At 32.6% G+C, this 19186-nt stretch overlaps 2 protein-coding genes across 2 annotated transcripts; one reads left to right on the top strand and one right to left on the bottom strand.

The window, feature by feature from the left end:
* Positions 1–324: 324 nt before the first annotated feature.
* Positions 325–1275, bottom strand: LOC111781937. The gene is made up of 3 exons (XM_023662679.1): positions 1075–1275; positions 774–947; positions 325–690 (listed from the first exon to the last, which is right to left on the bottom strand). Exons 1-3 carry the CDS (start codon positions 1273–1275, stop codon positions 598–600), a joined length of 468 nt encoding a protein of 155 aa, XP_023518447.1. The 3' UTR covers positions 325–597.
* Positions 1276–7071: 5796 nt separating this feature from the next.
* On the top strand, positions 7072–10473 carry LOC111781040. The gene is made up of 4 exons (XM_023661437.1): positions 7072–7475; positions 7752–8354; positions 8864–9208; positions 9957–10473. The coding sequence occupies exons 1-4, from the start codon at positions 7356–7358 to the stop codon at positions 10230–10232; spliced, it is 1344 nt and encodes a 447-aa protein (XP_023517205.1). The 5' UTR covers positions 7072–7355; the 3' UTR covers positions 10233–10473.
* Positions 10474–19186: the final 8713 nt, after the last annotated feature.

Genomic DNA, 19186 nt, shown 5'->3' with positions numbered 1-19186 from the left:
TTTTTATTTATATATATATTATAATCGATGGTATATTATTATTGAGCTATGCTCACATTAACGTCTATAAAGTAGTTTTGTATGTGACTTTAGAGACAATTACGTAATTAAGAACGATTATTTTTTAGTTAAACCCTAAACCTAAAAAAAATCATCGTGGATTGAAATCAATAATCGACTGTTCGAATGGCTTTCTTCAATACTTTTAGGTTTATGCTCTACTTTGAATCAACTTTAATCATTATGGACGGGCTCCAAGATTTGACCCTAAAAGGCAGACTTAATTTAAACACCGAGTATGGTAACAATGAAAACAACTCCTTCTTCGATAAGATTATACGAACAAATATTTGAACCAAAATATTGTACAAATAAGATAATACTTACACTCGAGAAAAAAAAATACTGGTAAGAAAATTGACATTTCGAGTGCGAATACATTGATAATTTAAACAATATTTCTTGACAAAATCTTACGTTTTTTTAGTTACGTACGTTATGATATGTATATCATCGATTAGAGATCGTGCTTAGTAAAAACACGAACTCCGAATCGCGTCTAGAAGAAACACGAACTACAAGTAAAGTATACGTGAGTCATGTCTGCGCATTACTTTCACTCCATTCCTTGATTGCTTGCTTTACTGCTTTTTTCACCACTTGGGGCTTTACGATTTTTGTGTCTTCATTCTGCACAACAAAAAAAAGCGAATTTGAAGTTTTAATTGTTGGGTTATGTTCGTGTTAGTGAGCTTATGATATGGAACTCGAACCTCTTCCCCGACTGCTTGGAGTTGGAAACAATCGGAACAAGACACGTTAGCATCGAGGACTTCGAGTCCCAATTTTTCGAAGGCTTCTAGAATCCGAATTAACAATCCGGGCGAATTCTTTTCCAAATATACGCTTATGAGGAATCCTCTCGCTAAACTCTCGACATTCACCACCTGCACGTTCGACAGAGTCAATTCGCCGATAGGTACAACCGAGCGTGGCGCTCCGGAAAAATAGTTGAAAATCTCGAGTAAAAAAGCATGAAATTCAAAGGTAAAAGCTGAGTTATGAGAAAAGTACAGCACTAGAGCTTGTGGATGCATCAAATTCTGTGGGCTTCTCATGATTCATTGAGGAAGATGTTGCTGCTTTCTTTCGCTCTCTCGAACCCATTTCAGAGCCGCCGTCCGCCGTGTCTCCTCCACTCGCCGGCCACGCGCCACCAGAGGTTTTTGCTTTCTTTCTCTTGCAAAAAAATGCAGACCACGAGTTCCTCCTCATTTATATTTGCATTTTCTATTTATTTATTTATTTATATATATATAATTTTTATTTTATTTTATTTTATTTCCTTTTGCACGAGTGTTTCTGTTTCACTTGGGAAATTCAATTTTTGTACTTACTTTGAATTTACGTGATTGCCCTTTCTTTCGCTTTCCCAATCTAATTTCCCCCTCTAATTATTATTTTTTTTCTACTATTTTTTACTTTTTTTTAAAAAAAAATCTTTGGGTTTAGTTGAATTTTTGAAAATTGAAAATTAGCGGTTCACGAGTTAACAATTTTTTAGTTGGGTCAACCTGATCAACTCGACCAACTCGAAAATAAGATTACAATTCACCTCAACCAACTCAACTTTTAAAATTATTACGAAGATTAAGAATATTTGGAGTTTGTTACTATTGCTAGTGACTTGTGAAGATTTGATATTGGGGTTTTATAAGATTTTAGTTATTAATATAACATGTATTGTGGATAAATATAATTTTTTTAAATAATTATAAAAAAATAACTCGAAAATATTTTTATTATTATTATTGTAAATGTTTGCTGAATTCACCACGCTTAAATGGTGTGAAAGTTATCTTATTTATAATAAAATAAATTACAAGGATATGGAAATAGTAATAAATGAAAATAACAATAAATGAAAAGATACCCATGATAATAAGACAAATATTAGATATTTATCTTATAATAAAATATCAAATATAATATATATGGTAAACTATAATTAATTACTAAATATCCTTAAAATTATTATTATTATTGATATTGAAGTAATTTCAATAAAAATAAATTTATTAGAGACTAATTTTAAGATTTATGAAAACATAAAATTAAAATTAAAATATTTTAAAAAATATTAATTTAACCAATTTTAAAATGATAAGGTGATTTTGAAGAATAGAGAGAGAAAATAGAAGAGAGAGAGAGGATTTTCGGTCAGTTTGGGCAGGGAGAGGTCGGGGGATTGACAGCTAAATACCATTTGAACAAACAAACGCCAAACTCCTCGTCACGTGCAGATTCCTCCACTGAACACCTTTGGCTTTGGCCCAAAATTCCAACTCTCCTCTAGCACGTGCGGATTTTCGTTACAATTGCACTTTTCTTGTAAGCAGACTTTACGATTATACGTCATTCACTTCTAATATCGAGTGAATCAAGCCAATTCATATTTACTTCCCTACTGTCAGTCAGCTTATGCTCAAGCCTTTGAACTCATTTCGAGAAGAAAGTATAAGAAAACAATGACATGTGGTCATAGGCAACACGCTCTGTACGACCATGACCATAATTCCCTTCACTGACGAGAAATTTGAAAATAACCCTTTTCAAATAATTTATAATGCTTTAACTATTGAGATATATTCATATTATATCGACCCATAAGATCATTTTAAGGCTTCAAGGTGAGTTAGATATCCAAGAGCATTCTCGTCAGTTGTTCTTCCACTGTCTGTATGATGGAAGAGACGTTGAGATGAATCGGTCGTAGTCATTGCAGGAAATGAGCTAACTTCAGCTTCAGACGATTCTGGCGATCCCCTTTGACATGATCACACTACCTACTCCTCGCTTTTAAAAGTGAAAACTATCTCCACAGACCAACACGGTTCTTCCAACATGTTTTGTCCTCACTCACATGCATCCTGAGAATATAAGTCACCCAACATACAATTGCTCCCAGCAAAGCACGTTTAGCTATAAAGTTCCTATAATTGAGCTACTGGAAAAAAGAAAAAAAAAAAGTTACACGTTATTGGTATATGTACTAACTTTCTGTTCTTTTTAGGTATTTCTTAGTCATCCTATCCTTAGGATCGTTCTTATTTAGACGTAATCTCAGTTCATTCACGTACCATTATTTTACTCGAGTGTCACATCCGATGATTTTAATCGATATATTGTCGAACGTTTTTGGTAATTTTTAAAAAAATAAGAAATAATAAAATAACTCCAAACCCAGCTGTCTTGATAGCACACAAACAAACCGCATATGTACCCACCTATTCACGTGTAGTGTACCCATTAATCATCACAACCAAACAATTTCCCATCCCAAAACAAAATTTTGACTTACTCCCAAACTTATTTCTTTTTCCCTCCTCTCTATACACTCCCATACCCTACAACAAACCCCTACATCCTACTACTTTTAACCAATGGACTCTTTTGTCCCTCCACCTCAAAAATACATTCCGTCCCGTCCGGTCCTGTTGGATTGATTGTGAGAGATCAACGTATCGACTCGATTCCCTGATCCATATTCATGAACTGTGAATTGAATCCAAATAAATGAAAATGACGACCTTCAAGTAAGTCGATTAAATTCGTCATTTTGACTTCTTTCTAGCCATGTCCGACGAACCAAGGACACAGAAGTCTTTTCCGTCTCTATCCCCGTTACCCATTCAATCTCCATCTCCGTAACTTTTTTCCTCTTTTATATATTTGATAAAAAGTACTCATTTTTAATCGATAATTTCACACATAAAGCTTGATATGGTGGGGACGAGGACAGATAATATAATCTACGTTCTCAGCCCCACTTGAAATCTCTCCCTAGTCCTTCCTCTCTCGGTTAAACAGAGATTCTCTGTCAAGTTTGGGACAGGTGTCTTTGAGGGCTCGACCTCACAATTAAAAAGATATTTCTAGTCTTATTTTAACCTTTTCTCTTCTTACCTTTCTCAGAATATATAATCTTCTATTCAACATAAGAATTAATTTGAATCAAAATTGAATAGTATAAGGGACGAGGAAATAAATTAATATATTAACCTTCGATTATATAATTAAAAGATTGAAACTATATAATAAAAATTGATAGCCATATAATATATAGTACAAAAATGTAGAGTAGGGCCAAATAATGGGTTTGAATTTTACAATAAGAACAAGATTTTGATGTGTATTAGAGTTTGAACCATTCATAATTCCACCTAAAATCTTCTTTAATCATTGATTTAAAGCGAATTTCTATTAATCCACTCGTGAAATTAATAAATAAATAGAGGATTTCGGAGTAAATTGAATGTCGGACTCATTTGTTCTTGTATTTCGAGTAGTATGTTCATCTCTCGGTATAGTTAATGTAGATTGACTAAGGCTCTATTCACGAGACAAGGCGGGGACGAGAAAGCCTTCTTCATCCCCATCTTTGCTTCCTACTTCAATTCTCATCCTCATGAAACTCTCGTTTATTTTTACGGAGATCGAAGCGGAGATTCTCCACATTAATTTACGAGGATCGGGTTCATGTGAGAAATTTTTTCCATCTTTCATATATATATATATATATATATATAAGAAATTTTAATTTTAAAGATTTTTTTAATGAATAATTTTTAATTTTAAATATATTTTTATTAAAAAATATAAAAATATTCACTGTATATATATACACGCACACATACATGTTGAATGGGGTAGAGAGACGTGGGGATTTAACAAGGATTCTCGGCTCTGTTGGAAAAAAAAAATCTTTTCCTCGCCATTCTCTATTTAAACAGGGATTCTCGGCTCTGTTTCGAGACAGTTCTCACCGATTAAATAGGCATCTCTAAATTTTATTTTATTTATTTTTAATTCAATAATACATGGAAATGAATATTCAAATCTTTTTGCAGCGATACCGAGAGGACCAAAATTTTTGCAACGAGACCGAGAAAACTATATCAAATAGGTAATTCTTGGTCGTAACTTTAACTTATGCACATTTACATCTCTTACCATCAATTTTTTTTTTATTCTAAAAAAAATTTACTAATAAAATTTTGGTAAAAAAAAGTCCATTAATTATATATTATATGATTTTCTTGTCCGTTAGAGAATGTTTTTTTTTTTCATTAAAAAAGGAATTACCTTTTTAAAAGGGTTATTTAGAGTCAAAATTAATAATTTAAATAAAAAAACAAATTTGAAATTAATATAAATAATGTTTTAATTTGGAAATATGTGTCGTGATATTCCTTTTATTCATAATTAAATATTATTATTCATTAAAACAATGGGAAAATTCTAAACAAATAATGCCTACACCTAAAAATCTGTGGACATTAATAAACTCCAAATTGATGGATATAAATATCTTAATTATTAAAAAATTATATTTTCATATTTTAATTTTTAAAAAAATAAAATGTCTATTTAATAAAATTTGAATTTTAGAAAGAAAACTATTTTCTAAAAAATTGAATTTATAATCCCTCTAAAATTTTCACGCTTTACAAAAATTACTAAAATACCCTCACACTACTTTGTTCGTTCGCGACTATCACAGATAATAACTGACTCAAGTCACACTGATGGAGGTAAGTTACTTACAGGCGGCAACCGCTGACAACCATAGTCAATGACTAACTCTAGTGACCAACTCCGACAAAACCACCTAAACAAAATTGGTATTGGTTTGTGAGGATAGTTTTCACTCTTGGAACCGAGAAGTAAGTAATGTGACCATATCACAAGAAATGTAATAACATGTCAGGTTTATCAAGTGTCGAATCCAGATTCTAATTTTTGATCTGAATCTTGAGCCGGACATGAATCGTTACGAGGTCATATGATTTTAAATATAAACTTGAACTTGTATGTTTATAGTGATTACCTCGTTTTAGTAGGATATAATATTCTTATATGTTCGGCCAACATAAAATTTATAACTCAATCCGACTCATATTTCAATTTTTAGCTTTGCTCAAGCTAACAACACGACCACAAGGCCTTATCCAAAATTTTTATCATAATACCTCAATCGAGTCTTATCGTATTTATGTTGATTCCTACGAATACACTCGATCAGAAATTTAAAATGGATAATTAACATGCTCGAAAAAATTTGCTTGCTCGGTTCACCCGTTCCTCTAGCTTAAATTTCACAAAATTACACACTTGGGTCCTAAATCAAGTGAAAAAAAAAGAAATTTTGAAAATCGGACTTGAAATGCTAAAAAAGTGGCTCGAAACGATCGGGGTCAAGGCATCTGGTTCAGTTGAACCGACCACATAATCATCTTCTACCCTTGGACACAATAGAAACACGTGTGGTTGGCTCTGATTGTCTGATTTTGCTCTCGATTCACAAATTCTAGGTCTCGATTGAAGTTAGTTTCTACACCAAAATTCAAGATCTATTCAATTTGAACACGTTTGTACCAAAGTTAACAATTAACGTTAACTTGGCAAGGAAAAAACGACATTCGAAGTCACTAGTTCATCAAGCTTATCCAAAATTTCATCACTTTTACAAGTTGTTGGATTCTCCGATATGTTGGATTTTTCAACCAATCAACGGTCACCATCACATCAATCAACCACGGATCATGGACTAAAAATAATAATCAGACTTAGCTTTGAGTAACCCAAAACTCAAAATTTAGTTGATTAGGTTGGTGGTCCGGAGTAATCCAAATAAAATTCACAACCCAACCCAACCGAACTCAACCCTCTATTTCTAGTTAGGTGGTCGGGTTGCTCTTTTTTTAAAAAAATCTCATAAAATTCAAATATTAAACATTCACCGATCACAGCTCCCCACTAATATTAGTTACAAAATATTCTTAATATTCATACTTAATCTTAAAAGTAAGGCAGGGTAGAATTGGATTGTAACCCTATTTTCGGGTTGGTCGTGTTGACCGGACAAAAAAAAAGTCAAACCGTGAACGAACTCATGTTTCTAAAAATTCAACTCAACTCAACCTTTATAGTTTGAGCTGGATAANTTTTTTTTTTTTTTTTTTTTTTTTTTTTTTTTTTTTTCTAAGAAACAAATTTGAGTTCAATTCTTAAGAAAACATTGAATGTTTAAAATTCCGATTATGAAGAGAATTTAGTGATCGAATCGACTTTCAATTGGAAACGCCGCAGTTCATCGCAGGAGATGGTCACTCGCAGCTTTGAAAATGGCGGAAATCATTACTCCTTCCACTTCCCGGTGCAGTCTCGTCGCCCAACTCGGCGTCCGCTGAAATTTGCGGATTAGTCTTACCAAATAAATTCTTCTCCGACTTTTGGAGTCGCTCTCAAAATTTTGAAACCTATAAGCATCGCTGTAGCATTCAATTTTGACGATGTCGTTGATCCGAACAGTCCCCGCCTCGCTACCACCGCGGTCGAATCTTCTTCGTCGGCTTTTGTTCGCCGAGTCTCGATTGCTTCAGTTTCAGCGGATGGATTCATTTGGCAGTTCGGTAAGTAAGCGAGTGAGTGTTTAAGTTGTAATAACTCAGTGTTGTGTTCTGTTCTGTTCTGTTAATAATCGAGGAAGTATTGAGCCTTTTAGTCGCTCCGATTTCTTTATGAATACGAATCTCTGGTTAATTGCATAGTTCAACTGTAATTCGAGACTGCTAATCTATTCAGAATCAACTTAAACACTTCTCTTTTAATCTCTTGTTTATTGTTTTGTTCCACCGTGTTTCTCGTTAATTGGATTTTGAATGCAAGTTGATTTCGTAATTCTTCAGGCGTTACCTGATTCATCATGTTATGGTAGTTCTTGTGGCGGCAATGAGGAATGTTTGCATAATAGAGATCATAATTCGAATGTGATAATGATAGGAGAGATTCCTGTGAATCTAAATCGTAAAGGAAATGAACAGGAATCCTTGTCTCGGTTGTCTGTTGGTAAATGTGATGATTTCAAGTTGAGAAGCGATCAAAAAAGGATTCCTGCTAATATACCGAGTTCATACCATGATGATGAGTTTCCTCCTGTTCCTAGACAAAATACCAAAAGGAGAAGCCGGATAGATTTAGGATCGGAAAGAAGGTTGAAGAACAGTACAAGCTCATCACAAATGGAGAGGAATGAACCATTTAGTTTCAATAAACATCGGTCTGCGGATATTGGTTCCAAAAATTCTCTTGCCACTGCCAATTTGCCTCCCATTGAATCTTTCGATATATGCTTTCCTGAAAGAAGAGGTAAATCAAAACCCAGATATTCTTGGCAGTCTAAGGATAGGGACACTATGAAAGTAATGGAGCATGCTGATGAAGCTACAAATGGTATTGTGATGAGACCTGGAATGGTTTTACTGAAGCATTACATTCCTCTACATGAACAGGTACTTTCATGCTTAAGTTGTAAGTAATTTTATGAACTAGAATCACACTGTTCTTATAGATGGGAACAGGCATTTTGTTGCCTTAGATCATTGCAATTGTTGGTCTTCAACGAAGAACTCCTAGTAAGCGTGAGTCATCAGCTCGTGTTGACTATGTCCCTGCCCTTTGTACATACCGCCCATCGCTCCTACTGATTTAATGGTCTGGAGAAGTGTTTGGATCGCTGCGACGTGGGCTGTTCGCTGCCTGCGACGTTGCGAGAAGGCCACCGAACCTAATCATTTAGAGGAAGGATTAGTCGTGAAGTCCCAAATTGATAATGGACATTTACCTGTCCTAATAATTCAAACAACTTGATTTCTCGTAATTATAAAATTTCCAATGTTATCCATTGTTAAGGAGATGCCCTGTAGTTTCATCTCTTTGCTGCCTTGTGTTCTTTATACTTTATGGTTTTCCATATGAGTGTTAGGGCTTGGTATCTAGAGTTTCGTTTTTCTTGTTGCAGGTTAATATTGTGAAAACTATTCAAAAACTTGGTCTTGGCCCAGGGGGATTTTACCAGCCTGGTTATAAAGATGGTGCAAAACTCCGGCTTCAGATGATGTGTCTTGGATTGGACTGGGATCCTCAGACGAGGAAATATGCTCGTAAACGGGTTGCTGATGGTAATAAACCTCCAGATTTACCTCCTGAATTTGCAATTCTGGTTGGGAAAGCACTTAACGATGCACATGCCTTGATCAAGAACAATGGCGACACGAATAACATAGAAGACATACTTCCAACAATGTCTCCTGACATATGCATTGTGAATTTCTACTCAACGAGTGGAAGACTGGGTCTGCATCAGGTATTTTCATGTCTTTACTATCACATATATATTCATATGTATTTGAACGCAGCATGCTGGCTTTGTTTTTCAAGCATAATACTAATTCCATCTTCACATGTTCTATAGGCCAATTTTTTTTTTTGTTAGGAATCACGAATCTCCACAATGATATCATAGTGTCCACTTTGAGAATAAGCTCTCATTGTATTGCTTTTGGTTTCTCCAAAAGGCCTCGTACCAATGAAGATGTATTCCTTATAAATCCATGATCAACCCCTTAATTAGCCGGTGTTGGACTCCTCTCCCAACAATCCTCCCCTCGAGCAGAGTACACCATAGAGCCTCCCCTAAGGCCTATGTTGCTCTCAAACAGCCTTCCCTTAATCAAGGCTCCACTCCTTCTCTGAAGCACTCGAACAAAGTACACCCTTTGTTCGACACTTGAGTCACTTTTGACTACACTTTTGAGGCTCACTTCTTCTTTGTTCAACATTTGAGGATTCTCTTGACATAGCTAAGTTAAGGGCATGACTCTAATACTATGTTTGTAATCACGAACCTCCACAATGGTACAATATTGTCCAGTTTGAGCATAAGCTATCATGGTTTGCTTTTGGTTTCCCCAAAAGACCAATGAAGATGTATTCTTTACTTATAAGCCCATGATCAACCCCTTAATTAGACGATGTGGGACCCTTCTCCCAACAATCTTCAACAATTTTTATTTCATATGATAAACTTTTTCTAACCAGTCTAATTCATGCAGGATCGTGATGAAAGCAGAGAGAGTCTCGTCAGCGGACTACCTGTTGTTTCCTTTTCTTTGGGCAATTCAGCAGAGTTCTTGTATGGAGATCAAAGAGATGTCGATAAAGCAGGGAAGATTATACTGGAATCAGGTGATGTTCTAATTTTTGGTGGAGAATCTAGGCATATATTTCATGGAGTATCTTCAATCATACCTAAATCGACGCCTAAGTTTCTGCTTGATCATACTGGTCTTCGTCCTGGGCGTCTAAATCTTACATTTAGAAAGTACTAGAACACAGCTGATCCTTGTTTGTCCTGTACAAATGAATAGCTGTTTTATTTATTAATTAGATGATTATCTAAGTGGGATATTATAATTCTAGACTGTAACTATTCTTGGTTTCTGATTTGTCTTTAGGATACCTTTTCTGTCTTCCACAATGCCTTTCCCATGAACATCTTGTATTTCAGTCAAGAAGGATGAATGTAAAATTGTAATTCTTTTACAATGGAGTGATTATGGGTTATATGTTTTTTTGTTCTTTTGAGTTCATTTGTAGGATGTTCTTGTAGATGGGTAGATTTACACTAAAAATGTTAAGGATTTTTTTAGGATCTTTACATCATAACTTATAAAAATGGTTGGGACAACAAACATTCATCTTATTTATCTTTAGACGCATAGGTTTAGCGTTTTCGTGTGAATAGGTTTCATTTCCGGTCTCCTATTTTTGTCTTACTCATCTTAACTTCTCGTTCTAGTCCCTTTAGGCTTATGAACATTTGCATTTCTTTGTAAAAATGCTACTATACTCTAGGAATAGAAGATGTCATGATCAGTTGGCCAATCAAAGGTAGTTTGACCCTTTGCTTGTTGACATTAATGGGAATCATCTAGTTACATAATTGGGTATTTTTCGCTTTGGTTAATGTTGTTTCAAAGGGTATTGATTTGACCAATGGTTGATGGATAACGGTTTGGATTGAGTATAAAGATGCAATAAATATGATCTCGGTGTGATCGGTTACTCACCGATTAGGCCTCAAAGTCCTTTTCTTCTCCAATTTACCTCTACAAATAATTAAAAGATTGAATGCATGTTGGTCTTTTTTTTGCCTCCAACGAACAGGGCTTAATAGTTCACATTGTTGATTCGTGACAATTCAAGAGACACCGGGGCTAACAGGAAATTTTTTTCAATGGTTCCTAATTGCCCAATTGAGAAATCTTGTCACTCTTCTACTTTGAATGAAGTAACCTAACTTGAAGTCTTGTTTGATTTTGTTCTTCTCTTTCCTCTTTTCTTAATTAAGTCCAAGAAAGTACGTTATATAGCTTTATGACTAAACATAGAAATGCATGATTCAAGTTTGTAACAAGTACTTAGACTTTGTTTATGCAAGTTGTTATGTACCAAAATATATTATAAACCAAGACTCGTACCCTATATGCTTAGCAACTTATTGGCAAAATAGAGACGCGCGTTGAACAACACAAAACAAAGTTCAAAGAGATTGACTTAATAAATTTTTAGAGCAGTTCAATTTGTGATCGAATCTACTCCACGTGTAAAGGTCAAGGAAAAAGAAACATTAGATGCAGTTGAACGTATGAATGCTACTTTAAAAATTTAATAACATTTTTTAAATGTGATACTAACGGTTTCATTCATATACTAATCGTAAATATATTCTCGAGTTTTTTTAAGTTTGACAATATGAATAAAACTTTTGAATGTTTAAGATTATTTTTGAACTTTTAACCAAATTTAAAATATTAATCAAATTTTAAAAGTGTAAAGACTAACTTTTTTTTTTTCCCCTAAAATTATAGTTGTGTCATTTTGTAACGTTTTTCTAAAGTTATAGAGTATTTATTGAAACTTTTAAAAGTTTTAAAATATTTTCTAAACAAAATACAAAGTTTGGTCCTATTTTTATTAATTTTGTCTTTTGTAGTTAAAACATTTGTCTGTGCATTTATTTTGAAGTTGGATTTGATTATGGCGTTTTTTTCTATTAGTTTCATCGAGATATCACTTGTAACTGAGTTTGTTCTCTTGTTCAAATTTATCAATAACATATTTAATTAAATCTTAAATATATTTATTTAGTAAATATTTAAATATTTAAAATAAGATATCTAAAAATAAAAATAAGATGGGATACTGTATTCAATGCTTTCAAATTTTATATAAATAAATAATATTTTTGCATAAATTTTTTTAATTAATTATTTAAGATTTGAACGTTGGGGATTATTGAGAGTGAGTCTCACCTCAGCTAATTTAGTGGAAGATCATGGATATAGAAATGAGGAATACTATCTCCATTGAACCTTTTAAGGAAGCCCAAAACAAAGTTACTATAGTTTATGCTCAAAGTTGACAATATCATATCATTGTTAAGAGTCGATTTCTTGTGAATTGTGGCAAAAAGAAAATGATTTATTAATGAATCCAAACGAAGTTCTATCAAACAAGTGTCTCAAAATACCATTTTTCTTCTTAAATCCCTCCAACCAAATGCGCCGTTACATCAAAATTATAAAAGAACTTGAAATATGCAAATATTAAGGGATAATCACATCATTATAATCGTAAAAATTTGTTTATAAGAATCAAATGTTAGGGCAAGTGAATTGAATGCTAGTTCATGAACTACAATCATATTTGATATAAAAAAGAAGAGAATATCGCTAACATGCAATTTAAATGTTTCACTAATCACTAGTTCATGACAAATTCATGACATATTGTTGTAGGTCACATGATTTTCATTCCAATAATATTGTTATAGTTTAATTCTTAAAACTTCAAAAGAAGTAATCATCAAACTCAATTTGATAACTACTCCGTGTTGTTCCACGGTTCCATTTTCTTTGTTTTGATTTGAGAAACTGCTTTTGTTTTCAAAATTTGATTACAAATTTAAATGTTCAACTACGGAAAAATGAGTAGAAGAATTGTAAGAAAACACACCGAAAATGAACTAAAATGGAAGAAGATTTCAATTCATTGCCGAAAACGGACATAAACCTGTTTCTGTTCATCTCTGATTCATGTGTCGACGCCAAACATTATTTCCGAAAATACAACACGAATCTGAAATTACTTCAACTTCCTAAATCGAAGTCACTTCAGAAAACCACAATCGATTCCATCAGATTACACACACCATTTCGACCTAACTTTCCATGGATTTCAAGAGACTGAGAAGGAGAGAGGCAAATAAACACAAAACAGCAAAGGAAAGAAAACGAAAATCCTCCTGAAATTTGTTGAAAGTTAAATCAAATCGAAATCATCGAGAAGAGAAAACGAAACAGAGTTGCTGATCATGATATTAATTAAGAATCAACGATTCTGACGAATGATCATCAATGACGTCGGAGAGTACCTATCGGCGACGGAAACGGAAACCTCAGGGGAAAGCGAGCGGGAAAATCGGATGGCGGAGGCGGCGAGGGCGATGAGATCGATTATGAAGAGCGAAACGTCACGGAACACGAGCGATGGCTTTCTGAGAGCCACACACATCAATATCGGGATCGTATTCCCAAATCTCGAAGACGACATTCCTCTTCTGCACCGCAACCCTACACTTCCACTTCCCTCTCTCTCTCTCTCTCTCTCTCTCAGATGTTTTTAACTTTTTCAAGTTCTTCTCTAATTCATTCTACTTGGCGTCAATTCCAGGTCCTCAAACCAGTGTTTAATTACCACTCTACCCTTCTCCATTTTTTTTTTCGATTTTCCAAATTTTTTTTAGAAGATAGATAAATTTAAATTAATGGTTGAATAATATTTTTTATAATTAACAAATTTTTATTATTTTTCGATATTTATAGGAGTGTTCGTATGATCGATTATCCGACTGATTCGTTCGAACTACCTTACTCAAACCATAAATGTTAGGTTGGGTGAGATTTTTTTCGCTTTGGATTAGGTTGGATTTTTAGAAATTATAAAATTCAACGTCCGTTTGCGGGTTGATATTCTTTTGGTCGGGTCAACCAATCAACATGAAAATAGAGTACAGTCCAACCCAACTCTACTAATTACTACAAAGATTAAAAATATTTGACATATGTAACTAATGTTAGTGATACTTTGTGAATGTTTGATATTTTAGCTTTATGACATTGTTGATAAATAGTATTTTTTAAATGATTAAAAAAATAACCTGATGGCTCAACCGAGCTTGAAAATAGAGGATCGAGTTGTGAACTCGATCCAGGTTACTCGAGTCATCAACCCAAAATTTCATATTGGTCCTAAAGATTTTCTCAACGTAACCCGCGTATACATTTTAACTAGTTAATGTATTTATTTTAAAAAAAATCAATATTCGAGTTGAACTCAAAATGAAAATTTGAAAACGTTAAGGTTTATAGGAAAATTTGAATACGATTACATAGTCAATGATATGGGTCGAGAATAAACTAAGCTAAAGTTGACATTAGGAACGTGACACTTGTAATTGAATCTGTGACAAGCGGTCACCACATACTAATATTAGATAAAAACGCTTAAAACAACTATTAAATGACGATTACCTAAATAAATGAAATGAAAATATATAATTAAATTACGTTAACTTATTGTCGTGATTTTTTTTTTTAATTTTGATTTTATCATCGGACAAAATTTAAATTTAAATAATAAATTGAGAGGTACAAAATAATTTTAATTTCTAATTTGAAGCTCATAAGCAAAAAAAAAAAAAAAATAAATAGTAAAGGACAAGAAGGACATTGTTGTCATTTCACAAGGCCCGAAAATTTGTTTGTCCGCATTGACGAATGAGGACATTATGACCTCATCCTCATATAAAAACCTTATATTAAAAAATTATTTTCGCTTCCCATTTGAATCTTTAACTGAAAATGTCGACATTCTCAATAATAATTAATTGTTTTTGTACTCAAAATAATTAAAGTAATTAATTTCTTTTGTTTCTCTTTATCCCACCCCTCTAATGTTTTTAATTTCATTTTAATGACTATTTTTAAATTTTAATTTATTGACCCAAAATATTAAAATTAATTAATATAATATTAAAATATACTTCCCGTTAAATTATATATTTTTTATTTAGACTTTAAAATTTGTATTTTACCGATCATTATATCAAAATTCAAATTTATTAAATATAAAGTTTAGTTTAATTGTATTTTCTTTTTTAAACCGAAAATTATTAATGTAATATGTATTATTATTTTTTAAAATAATAATAAAAACTAACCATTTGATAACCCAACAGAAAAATAAGGGTTGTGATCGGCTGGGTTTAAGTTGGTGAACTCTATTCAAGTTGCTCAGTTCACCAATCCAACGAGCTGAAAATTTCAAATTGATTCAAAAGATTTTCTTAATCCAACTTAACCCAACACAACCCATGTACACCCGTAATTTGAAGGGAATAAAACTCACATCTTCATGGTCGAGCATTTTCTCTCCTTGTTATCTCGAGCAGTATCCAATTATACTTGTTTACCCATTGTTAATCTAGCACGTGTGGAACTTCACCTACTTTTCGTTTCTATGCCCGTCTATGATATCTATTTCGTTGTTCTTGTCTTTTGCTTCATTTACGGTTTCTTGCTTAGTTTTTGAACTTTGTTATATTGTTGGTGTCTCGACCTCAAGTTTGATTTCTTTTTTAACTAATAATAATTTAACGTGTATAGAGTAAATATTTTAATTTAATGGAATAGGTAAGAAATTCACTACAAAATTTTAAAGTGTATTCGTCTCAAATTTACTTAACGTTAAAAAAAATCGACCCATTAAAATATTAGTAGGGTTGTAATTGTTATAATTATAGAAAATGGAGTATAAATGTATTTTATGTCTTCAATATTGAAAAATTAAAAATCTATTTTAATTTAAATAATTATTTAATAATATTTCTAGTTATAAGTATCAATAGAATATAATTAATTAGTTTATGAATATGTTTTATATTGTATATTTTATATAATTATTGAATATCGCATAATTTAAATCATATTATACATGAATTGAGTTTTATAGCATGTTCAAACATAAAAATGTTGTTTATAAAATTTATATTATTTAAATCATAAAATTCGAAAAAAATAAACAAAAACTAAATTATCTACTAGATAAAGACGAAGAAGCTTTCTCCGAAAAGGAGTTGGTTATTCGACGGGGCCCGAGTGGGTGGTACCATTAAGATTGTGGGTAATCTTCCTAACCACCCAAACGTAACACGTTGCAAGAGCATAGGTGGCAGCTACTCCTGTGGTCACCGTCAGTATTTGGGAGCTACCATAACTAGTAGATTTTCTATAAAAAGACTCGTTGTATTCGTGAGCTTATACTCAAAGAAAAAAATTAAGGGTATATACACGGGTTAAATTGAAAAAAAAATTCTGAACCACCCGAAATTTCAATTTTTCAAAACTTCAACCCTGCCAGAACCGGAGAAAAAAAACCTAACCTAACCCAATTTTTATAGCTTGAGTTTAGTGGTTTAGTTGGTCGAGCTACCGAGTCATATGAATACGTTAAAAACCAAACCCTATCAACCGGAATGGTTGAACCCAACATGGGTTTCCCTTGGTACACGTTTCGGGCCATTTTAATCGCTATTGGGCCTATTATCTCGTGAGACCCATAAAAACTTACGTGGTTGGGCCTATGTATCACAGGCCCATTAAGAATCTCTCTCTTTCTCTATCTGGCGGTATTCAAAAGTCACCGGATGCCAGCAAGAGTAAAGACGACAGACCAATAATTAAGCTGCACAATCCCAATGCATACACTGACAGCTATTTGTTGGCTGTCACGCAAAAAATCCACGCGATCTCTGTAACTTTAGCTCACAGCCTCACTGACGCTTTTCAAAAATTAAAAAAACATTAATGACCTGGAAATTACCCGACCAATAACCGACATTCTTAACAAATGAGGTGGGCCCCATTAGATGCCCACTGTTTGATCTCGCCGACATGTCGGCCCAACCCGTTGTCAGTATGGGCTGGAATGCTCATTATTTAGGCCCATCCATAATTGTTCTTAACATTTCATTTTCTTTAAAAGTTTCGACAATAAAACTAAATTGATTATTGGTCCTACAAATCAATTGATTAAGACTAGCTCTAACAACGTGTTAGATTTTTTCGATTTGGATTGGGTTAAATTTTTAAAAATCGATAGTTCGGATCAATTCGTGACCCGACCAACCTAAAAATAAGATCACGATCCAATCCAAACTATAAACATTGAATTGAGTTAGATTCTTTCGAAGTTGGATTTGGTTAAATTTTTAAAAAAATTAAAGTTCGGGTCAATTCACGAGTTAACATTTGAACCCGACCAATCCAAAAATAAGATCATGACCCAACCCAAACCATAAATATTGGATTGAGTTTGATTTTTTCGGAGTTTGATTGGGTTAAAATTTTAAAAATTCGAAAATTCGGGTCAATTTGTGAGTTAACTTTTTTTTTTTTGTCACGTCAACTCGACCAACTAGAATATGAATAACATTTTATATTTGTAATCGAAAATTAATTATTTAAATTCATCTAATAACAATTTGACTTCTTTTATTTATAAATTTATATTTATTTCTCCATATCTTTGATGTATATATTTTAAAAAATAAAAATAAAATCTTTAAATTGTTTTTTAAATTATAAAAATTTGGTTTAAATTATATGGTAGAAAACATGTAAATAAATGTAATTAAAAAAAAATATATAAAATGGGCTCACAATGATGAATTAAAAAAAAAAAAAAAATTGGCAAAATTAAGGGGTAAAATAGTCAAACATGAGTGAACAAAGATCATAGGATACCAATCAAATCATAACTTATGATTAGTTTTGGTTAGGTGTAATATTGAAAGCACTGTATTAAATCTCCCTCGTGACCTGTGGAATTGGGTCACGTGCATGACTGGCCAGAGGGCTACACGGTAAATTTACATTAAATTTAGTTTCTAAATTAGGGTTTAAATTGACTAATTTCATTAATTATTTTTAAATAATAATTAACAAACATTATGTTACAAGTCTTTGTGATATTGTGTAAATTTTACATATAAATTCATTAATAATAAAATAAATATTTATATCTAAAGTTTTATAACGGTCTCGTATCCAAATATTTGAAATTCAAGTTCATCGCTGGCACTTGATGACCCCAACATTTCCCTCCGACATACTCACATTACTTATTTTTTTGTTTTAAGAGTAAAGTCTATATAAATTATTTCAGCATGTTTTGTTCTCACTCACGTGCTTTATAAGAAAATTCTCGTAATGTCTTTTTTAACCACTCATCCTCGTGATTGCTTTCATTATAATATGGTCTTAATTCATTTGCATACTCCTTATTTACTCGGGTGTCGTGAGTTCATTCAAAGCTATGGGTATTCAAAAAATCGATCAACATAACTCAACCTATGTAGTTTGGGTTAAATATTTTAGGGCCGAGTTAAGTATATCATTCAATAAAGATAGAACGTATCACTAACATCGGTTACAATATATCAAATATTCTTAATTTTCGTAATAACCTTAAAAGTTTTCGTAATAACCTTAAAAGCAAAAATGAGTTTGGTTGTACTGTAGCCTTGTGTTTGGGTTGGTGAGGTTGACCATACCAAAACAATTTCAATTTATGAACTGACCCGAATCTTTCGAATTTTCACAAATTAGTCCCAACCCAAACCGAAAAAAAGCTAGTCCAACCCAACTTTTATGATTTTGGTTAGGTAGTTTAAAATGACGTTTTTAGGTCATATGAACACTCCTTATATAACATGTTTTAATTTTGTTCAATCAAACAACTTATTAGGATATAAAAATAATTTTTATGTCTAATAAAACTTTAAAATTTTAATTAAGCGTCGATTAAAAATTTGTAAAATTAAAAAAAAAAAAGTTTATGACATTAGACACAAAATAAAATATTTAAGAACCAAATCGTAGTAAAGAACAATAGTGGGTATCACATGAATCATCGTGGTTCAATGAATTTAATACGATCGTCACAGTGGAGTTGTTCTTGACATATTAAAAAACCACATACTCGTTAATAGTTGAAGCTTCTTTGATAAGATAAGGAATCAACTACAAGGGGAATAAGATTCGGATTACCTTGTTGATCGAATATCTCAAGGCAAGAACATTGTTTGAGATTCGAATCACTCCACAAGCAAGATCGATCATGTCTAGCTTGAATGATTCTTGTTGATCAAATATCTCAA

The sequence above is a fragment of the Cucurbita pepo genome, chromosome LG19 (genome assembly GCF_002806865.2).
Source record: "Cucurbita pepo subsp. pepo cultivar mu-cu-16 chromosome LG19, ASM280686v2, whole genome shotgun sequence".
Classification (NCBI taxonomy): Eukaryota; Viridiplantae; Streptophyta; class Magnoliopsida; order Cucurbitales; family Cucurbitaceae; genus Cucurbita; species Cucurbita pepo.
The sequence above is the reverse complement of the archived record's forward strand: the minus strand, read 5'-3'. Positions and strand labels throughout refer to the sequence as shown.

Coding starts and splice junctions, on each gene's coding strand:
- LOC111781937 (XM_023662679.1), bottom strand. CDS start 1,275: ATGAGGAGGAACTCGTGGTCTGCATTTTTTTGCAAGAGAAAGAAAGCA. Junction 948..1,074: donor CATCCACAAGCTCTAGTGCT/GTACTTTTCTCA, acceptor TCGAACGTGCAG/GTGGTGAATGTCGAGAGTTT. Junction 691..773: donor TCCAAGCAGTCGGGGAAGAG/GTTCGAGTTCCA, acceptor TTTGTTGTGCAG/AATGAAGACACAAAAATCGT.
- LOC111781040 (XM_023661437.1), top strand. CDS start 7,356: ATGTCGTTGATCCGAACAGTCCCCGCCTCGCTACCACCGCGGTCGAAT. Junction 8,355..8,863: donor ACATTCCTCTACATGAACAG/GTACTTTCATGC, acceptor TTCTTGTTGCAG/GTTAATATTGTGAAAACTAT. Junction 9,209..9,956: donor GAAGACTGGGTCTGCATCAG/GTATTTTCATGT, acceptor TAATTCATGCAG/GATCGTGATGAAAGCAGAGA.